The sequence below is a fragment of the Miscanthus floridulus genome, chromosome 17, assembly GCF_019320115.1.
Source record: "Miscanthus floridulus cultivar M001 chromosome 17, ASM1932011v1, whole genome shotgun sequence".
NCBI lineage: Eukaryota > Viridiplantae > Streptophyta > Magnoliopsida > Poales > Poaceae > Miscanthus > Miscanthus floridulus.
The window spans coordinates 100483313-100490827 of NC_089596.1; the positions used below are offsets into that span (position 1 = coordinate 100483313).

At 51.1% G+C, this 7515-nt stretch overlaps 1 protein-coding gene across 2 annotated transcripts; it reads right to left on the reverse strand.

Moving 5' to 3' along the window:
* Nucleotides 1-281: 281 nt before the first annotated feature.
* Nucleotides 282-3450, reverse strand: LOC136517163 (protein phosphatase 2C 51-like). Of its 2 annotated transcripts, XM_066510686.1 has the most exons (3): nucleotides 2414-3446; nucleotides 1012-1117; nucleotides 282-917 (listed from the first exon to the last, which is right to left on the reverse strand). In XM_066510686.1, the coding sequence occupies exons 1-3, from the start codon at nucleotides 3182-3184 to the stop codon at nucleotides 583-585; spliced, it is 1212 nt and encodes a 403-aa protein (XP_066366783.1). In that variant the 5' UTR covers nucleotides 3185-3446; the 3' UTR covers nucleotides 282-582. The 2 variants fall into 2 exon arrangements, with proteins under 2 accessions (XP_066366783.1, XP_066366782.1); XM_066510685.1 differs by having other exon boundaries at nucleotides 282-1117; nucleotides 2414-3450.
* Between the last annotated feature and the right edge of the window lie 4065 nt (nucleotides 3451-7515).

Genomic DNA, 7515 nt, shown 5'->3' on the forward strand with positions numbered 1-7515 from the left:
TAACGCGTGAGGATATAAGTGAGACCATTCGCCAGCAAAACTTTGGAGGTCGCTGCTTTAGATATTGTTGCCAAGAATGAATGGACAAACAATAATATAATTTGTTTTTTATTTTCCCTGTATTTTTGTGTTCTCTTATTAATCAGCAGATAAGCTGAAAACTTTGTAAGAACTTGGGCGGTGTACATTCACAGATGCCGGAATATTCCCTATATGTATAAAAATATATATAAAAAAAGGGTCACCAAGGCAATACAACCTGATAACACAAACAATGTGAAGAAACCAAGAGAATATAAATTGCATATTGCTACTAATTAGGACACCGAGAGAAACAAACATTCGACAACACTCCCTATGTACACACTGCATCAACATGCAGTTCAATTCGAGCCCTGATAGCGGGTGACTCTTCGCTCAAAAGCGAAGCTGAGAAGTATTGTTCGCTGATTTATTATGAGAGAAAAACACTGTATATGGCTGATAACTCAGGCTGATAAGTTCAAGCGAACATGGTTAATCCCCAGCCTCTCAGCACACGCTCAAATATTTAAATGTTATCATCTACTACTTAGTTCAGTCTCAGCAAACTAGACCATCTACTAGGCCGCCATGGCTCGTCTTGAGCCGCTGCAGCTCGACCACGACGACGCTGATGTTGTCCCTGCTGCCGCGGGACATGGCCAGCTCCGTGAGCAGCGCGGCAGTGTCCGCGGCGGTGCAGCCGGTGACGGACTCGGGGAACTTGGAGGCCGCCCGCCCGCTGAGGCAGTTCCTGGCGATCTTGCACGCCACCTCGTTGGAGACCACGTCCCACAGCCCGTCGCTTGCCAGTATGAGGAACTCGTCCTGCTCCGTCCGGTCCACCACCGTCACCTCGGGCTCCGCGCTCACGTAAGGCTTTAGGTAGTAGTCGCCTGAAATATGCACCGAGGCACAAAATCGATCGGGAGACTGCTGGTTGCATTGAGCATCTGCATCTCGTCCCAGGAAAATGGAAGGTGTTCTTACCAATGGACCTAGAAGTTGCCAGGACTCCTAGGACGCGATAGCCGTTCCAGTTGATGACTCTGCCGCCAGCTGCTTCCACCCTCTGCATCTCGTCCGGACGATCCGGCTGCGTAATCAGAACAAGCAAGCATTCATTAGACCACTCGGGTTGAGCAGTGCTCATGCGTAAGCGTAAGCTATGTTGGTACACAGATCTTGTCCTAGAATTCTCTACCCGTTTTTAAGAAGATGCTATGCTACAAATCTGAACACAAAGTAGTTCTTGAACTAATTAAACAAACATTTCCTTCAAAACATCCAAATCAGCAAGTAGGTCACCAAAAAAGGCAACATTCGTACTAATCTCATCTGTCAGCTAATCGTTCACAACTAGAAAAGGAACATTCGTAGTAATCTCATCTGTTCCATCGCTACAACTTATAGCTGCTGCAAAAATAACAGTAATGAATGTTTCGGTAGCGTATGAAGCAATCTCTTCCCGGCTTCCATCTAACCACGTCTCAATGCCCCTGCAACTGCAATACACTTGAATGTACTCCTATTACTGGTGCAATGCAAACCAAGGCTGTGTGTTTAGTTCGCGAAATTTGGAAATTTGATTACTGTAGCACTTTCGTTTTTATTTGGCAATTAATGTCCCATCATGGACTAATTAGGCTCAAAGTATTCGTTTCACGATTTCCAACCAAACTATACAGTTAGTTTTTTTTTTTTGTCTATATTTAATGGTCAGATTCGATGTGATGGCTGCTGTAGCATTTTTTGGAAACTTTTTTTTGGAACTAAACGCAGCCCGACTAGGTGGCACCCGTCGAAATAGTTGGCACGCACAAACCACTAAGCATTTGCCAGAACAACACCGACCACGGAGATGGAGTCAGAAACGTTTGTGGGGAGCAAGGCGACGGAACCTAGCACAGTACGGCACCACACTACACTAGATAGCTTGCTTTCTTCCCCAGAGAGATCCACTACGTGGCGTCCCATCTCGCGAGCAAGGAACGGTACCACCCAACAACCGCAACCAACTCGGGCCGGCAGCGAGCTCGGAGATTCACCCACGGACCATCCCGTTTTCTGAAGCAAAGTGACACTGACCGACACAAGCCGCGGCCAGGAGGCCAGCTATGGCACCACCACTCGAGCGAGGAGCAGACGAGGAAAATCGTCGCCTTCTCGTGTTGTGCTGTTGGGCCGTGCAGGAACATTCGGGAGACTAACCTGTACTGGTGGGGTTAGAAAATTAGATCTGATGAATGCCGCTTCTCACGCGCAGATCATCTTGCGGATTAAACAATAAATAAATCCTAGGAATTAGTCGTTGATTAACATTTGGGAGCATCACCAGCCCTGTTAATTTATGCATTAGTAGGCCACCCGTACGTGCCACGTAGTGCGTTACCTTGTGATCGGTGGAGAGCGGCACGGCGACGCCGCCGCGGGAGAGGACGGCGCGGGAGTCGCCGCAGTTGGCGACGACGATGCGGCGCTGGCCCACGACGGCGACCACGGCGGTGGATCCGACGGTGCGGTAGGGCAGGTTGCCTGCGCCGGCGTCGTCGTCCGCGGCCGCCTGCTGCGGCGGCGGCTTGGGCGGGGGCGCGAAGCCTCCGGTGACCTCGCCGTCCACCCGGGCGAAGCTGGCCGCCATGGCCTCCTCCCAGGGCAGGTCGCTGCCGACGCCGCGGCGCAGGCCGACCTCCTCCGCCAGCACCACGTGCATCCGCTCCCGGCACGCCTCTGCCACCCGCGCGCTGCCGTGGCCGTCGTACACCGCGAAGAAGTCCTGCTCCTGCCCTCCCTCGGTGCCGTCCTTGGCGCCCGCCGACGACGGGTCCGAGGCCAGGAACGAGAGCGCGACGGCGAAAGCGTCCTCCATCTCCCTCCGCCGACCGATCACCGACACGGCGCCGTGCGACAGGCGCGACGGCCAGCACCCCGCCGCCGTCGTCTCCAGCGACGAGTCGGAGGACAACGATTTGTCCGAACCAGACCGGATCCTCTTCGCCGGCACGGGTGACCCCTCCGCGGCCCACCCGAGCCGGCGGAGCTCGAGGCGGCGGCGGCGGCGCGCGCAGGCTCTGCCCTTCCCGTCCACATCGCCACCCCCGCCCGCCACAGCCTTGCACACGGCGGGGCCGCCCTCATCCCTGGCGGCGCTTGTCTCCTTCATGTATCCGTCCGTCCGTCAGCCCTCACTCGCAGAGTCGCAAAGCGACGGAGAAGAAACGAGGCCGGCGACGCGTGGGGTCGAGTGGGGTTTAATACGCCCAAGCCGAGGACGGAGACGACACGGCGGCGGCCGTCGGATCCGTTGGCGCGAGCGGCTGTGCGGTTGCGCCCCCGCGAGGACGTGGACGGGCGAGATCACCGGTGGCGCGTGGCGTGGGCGCGCCCGATGCGCTCGCCTGGGTTCTCGCGGCGCGGGGAGCGAAAATATCCTGCGCTCGGCGCATGGACCACGGCGCCCGTGCGCGCGGCGCGTTGGAGCGGACCCGGGCCGCAGCGACTCGGGCGTTGCGTGCGGTGCGTGCACGGGGGCTTGGATCGGACCGTTTGGACCACCGGGTCACGCGTGGGACCCTCGGTGGGGGCTGCCAAGGGGTTACGTGGAGGGCGAGGGGCAGCCGAGGAAAGGAGAGGGTGGGGCACGTCGCTGGCTTTTCCGTGCAAGAAAGCAGATTCTACTCCGGCCCAAGCAAAACGTTCCGTTCCGTTCCGTGCCGGACCTAGTGCTACGTCCCTCTTGACCGAAACCGAACGAGGGACATCACGTAACGTTTTCATATACTGCACCTCCTCAAAAGGAGATATGAACAGTGTCAAATCGTATTTATACAGTGCTAAGCAATGTTAGATTCTTTTGTAGGACAAATCTTAACTTTGCGAAGCTCAGCGAGTACTCTCTCTGTGCCACTGCACAGAGACAGAACTTCTAGCCTTTAAAATCCGTCCCCCGAAGAAACATGGTATAGAAATCGTTGTTTACACTGCACAAATACTTTTGGATAATACAACTCAAGTTATTATGCTCGATTCTTAATTTGTGTGCTATAAATTCTATAATTAATTATTTAACGCAGGGAGATATTAACAATTTTGAAGAATATTTAATGTAATATGCTTGATTCTTAATTTGATACCTACATAGATCGTATAACTAGGGCTGCACGAAAAACTCGTGGCTTGCTAGCACGCTCGGCTCCGTGCTAACTTAGCTAACTCGGATTGGCTCGTTTACTTTTCTTGATGAGTCGAGCTAATGTTTTAGCTCGTTAAGTTAATGAGACAGCTCAAGTTGGCTTGAGTCAGCTCGCGAGCTAAACAGCTAGATGTTTTTGTAACTCGATAACCTAATCTTATGCTATATATGTATGATATTGGAGTCTACAATTAATATATGGTATTCATAACACTTATTTATTTATTTACTTGTCATGATATATGCATAGATATTGATTTATGCATTGGTTGCGATGAAGTATACGTATGTAGGTGGGCCCAGACCGTGTCCATATATATTTTTGTGGCATATTTATGAAAAACGAAAAATTATAATGACATGCTTTAAAATAGATGAACAGTAACGACGTTTCTCCCTACATCAAAAATTATAAAGACACGAATCTAAATAACCCTAAATTTTAAGCTAAAAAGCTAAAGACAGGTGCAATCTATGGCATTTCGTCGAACAAAAGGTACGGACAGCAGCAGTGACATACTGACGCATCTGGAAGTTAACAAAGGCTTGCGGGGGGCGCGGCCGGGGTGACGCGTGGCGCAGTCCCCTCGCCAGCGCTGTTGCGCAGAGGCGCGGCAGCCGGCAGCACCACGCTCCACGCGTGACCCGCCGCGCACGACGACTCCTGTTTGAGTGGCCGGCGCGGGCCTCGGGCGCCGCCGCTGTTCCCGGACATGGCGGACATGACATGCACTGCACGCGTGGCCTACGGCGCTACGCGCGCGGCGACGTGGAGGGTCTACTCCTACGCCGCTGCGCGACATCATCGATTGCGGAGCACCGGGACCGGAGGCGACGGCCCTCGACGCTCGTCGACCCTCTCGTCTCGCGTCCTGTCGGTCGCCATGCCTGGGTGTCTTCACCACGCGTCCGGTCCTGCACGGGCGGCAGGCGCTCCGTGCCCGCACGGACATCGAGGCGCCCGGACGCTGCCACGACGCCCTGCTAGTACCATGTACTGTACTTTCAGCGAGCTCGCTGTGCAGAGGCAGACCGCAGGGCGCAGGCTACAGACGGAAGTGGATTGTGGGAGGCGAGCGCCGCATGGTCTGGCCGCTGCCGCCGTTTTGCGTTTTTGAAATCCTGGTGGCGCCATCATGTTTGTTGCATGGATGCGCCGGCATGGGGGCCACATGCAATGGGAGCCCTTCTTTCTCCCTGTCGCTGCGTGCAAATGCAATGTGCTTGTGCATGATTTTCTTTCGATTTCGGAGTACTCCTAAGGTTGCAGAAAAATCCATCAGTACCATTAAAATATATAACCACCGTTTATGTGCTATAATAAATCATGGTTTCCTTGAACGCCATCAATTTACATTTTTGTTTCTTTCCTTATGTGTTATTGCTGGTTACTTAACATATTAGTTAGTGCCGAAATTATTCTCCTTTAATTTTTCCTTGTAAAAAAATGAATCTCAAGCAAAAACGAGTTTCACAATTCGTGACGTGTGCGCTAGGGGTAGAATAGTGACGATTAGTGCTACCGGACGATGATTCAAAGGCGTTAGCTCCTGACTTTGCTGAAAATTATCGGCAGCGTGCCACATACAGGGACAAACGTTCTAATAATGTTCGTTTCGCTGATAAGTCTAACTGAAAAGTACTGTTCACTAATTTATTGTGAGAGAAAAATACTATACCATAGCTAGGGCTAAGAAGTTCAAGCGAACATGTGATAGCCAGATAGAATATGCTTGAACCGTATTTTGATAACTCGATAGGTCTACTCCACGTACGCATGCACACGTCGAACTCGCGATCGCAACGATCTACAGTACACAGAACGTTAAGTGCATGCACGGTGTATATAGGATAAGAAATACACTACCACAGTACGTGCAGAGATGTCGAGGAGAACCGTCGAGAACAATGCAAGTTTTGCTTGTGCAATTACCAATGTTCATCGCGTTGTGCGTTCCTAGCTACCAGACGAACGCGTCGTGCATCAAGTATATACCCTTGATATATGGAGCACGTATGTATGTATATGTATATATGTATATATACGTGGTGCACGACGCCCCTTTTCCCCCTATATAACACTGTTTGTTCCGTGTCACTCAGTCGGGAGGCGCTAGCTGCCTGGCACTGGTCGCTTTCAAGCTCTCGTAGCGGAACGTGTGCATGTGCCGTGCGGGCCTCGTAGCTAGCTAGGTCAGCTGGTGACGCATGCGCGCATGGGGGCGTCGATGGAGACTCGAGACGAGAGCGGTCCAGGTTCAGCGTCCGTCGTCGTCGCTCGTCAGTCGTCAGTTTGTCACGCACGCAGATCGCAAATGCCACCCTGGCTCGCACGGCATGCGAAATGCCGAATTTTTTACATTTTAGATTTTTTTTTGTTAAGTTTGTCGCAAATAGATATCTGAAAGAAAGATTTCAGAAAATAAACTTTTAGCTCGACGTCATTGATGCTGGCGCCGAGCTAACACGTCTTGCGCCAGCGTTTCTGGCGTCGAGCTTCTGGGCTCGGTAGGTGACATGGCAGGGAGCTCGGCGCCGTAGATCTTGGCGGCGAGCCCTGCTATTTAACCCCGGCCCAACCTTCTTTTCCGAGCGTTCTTCCTCTTCTTTCTCCTCTCTCTCGGATTTTTTCTCCCCACTTCACCCTTCCTCACGTATCGACATATTGGACCTTGAAAACTTTGATTTGATCCGTAGATCTTCGAGAGCAAGGTATCCTCGTTCCTCTCATTTTTTCTCATCGATTCGGTATATATTACTCGAATTTTTGAACGTCATAATCGTCATCATTTATGGTTTCATTCTATCCCTCAATATATGTATTATACAACCATAGGATGATGCCAAGGTATGAAAAGGCTAGCAAACCTAGGCGCATGTAGTTATGTTATGGGTTTATTGTTGTGCATCAAATGAGAAACCCTAGGTTTAGGGTTTAATGTTAACTGCTTTCGGTTCTTAGAAAGAAATTGGTTGCATTGTAGTTATGGTTCTCATTGACATTGATTTGTGATGTTTTAATTTATATTTGTTAAATTACATCCATTTTGTTAGATGTAAGAAATATTTCAGGAGGAGTTTTGGTGAAAACGGGGTCGTCCTCGAGAATTATACCCCGACGCGTCTAGCAAAGATGCCCCCGTCCTTCCTGACCTCCCTATCCCTAACTATGACTGTGGTTTCCCGGCTCATATTTTTCAATCGAAACATCCGAACACAGCGGCGCGTTGCTTCTACACATGCAGTCGTTTTAATGTAAGAAATTGTTTCCACTATCCTTTTTCTTTATTTTTGTAGGTATG

Coding starts and splice junctions, on each gene's coding strand:
- LOC136517163 (XM_066510685.1), bottom strand. CDS start 3,184: ATGAAGGAGACAAGCGCCGCCAGGGATGAGGGCGGCCCCGCCGTGTGC. Junction 1,118..2,413: donor CGCTCTCCACCGATCACAAG/GTAACGCACTAC, acceptor CTGATTACGCAG/CCGGATCGTCCGGACGAGAT.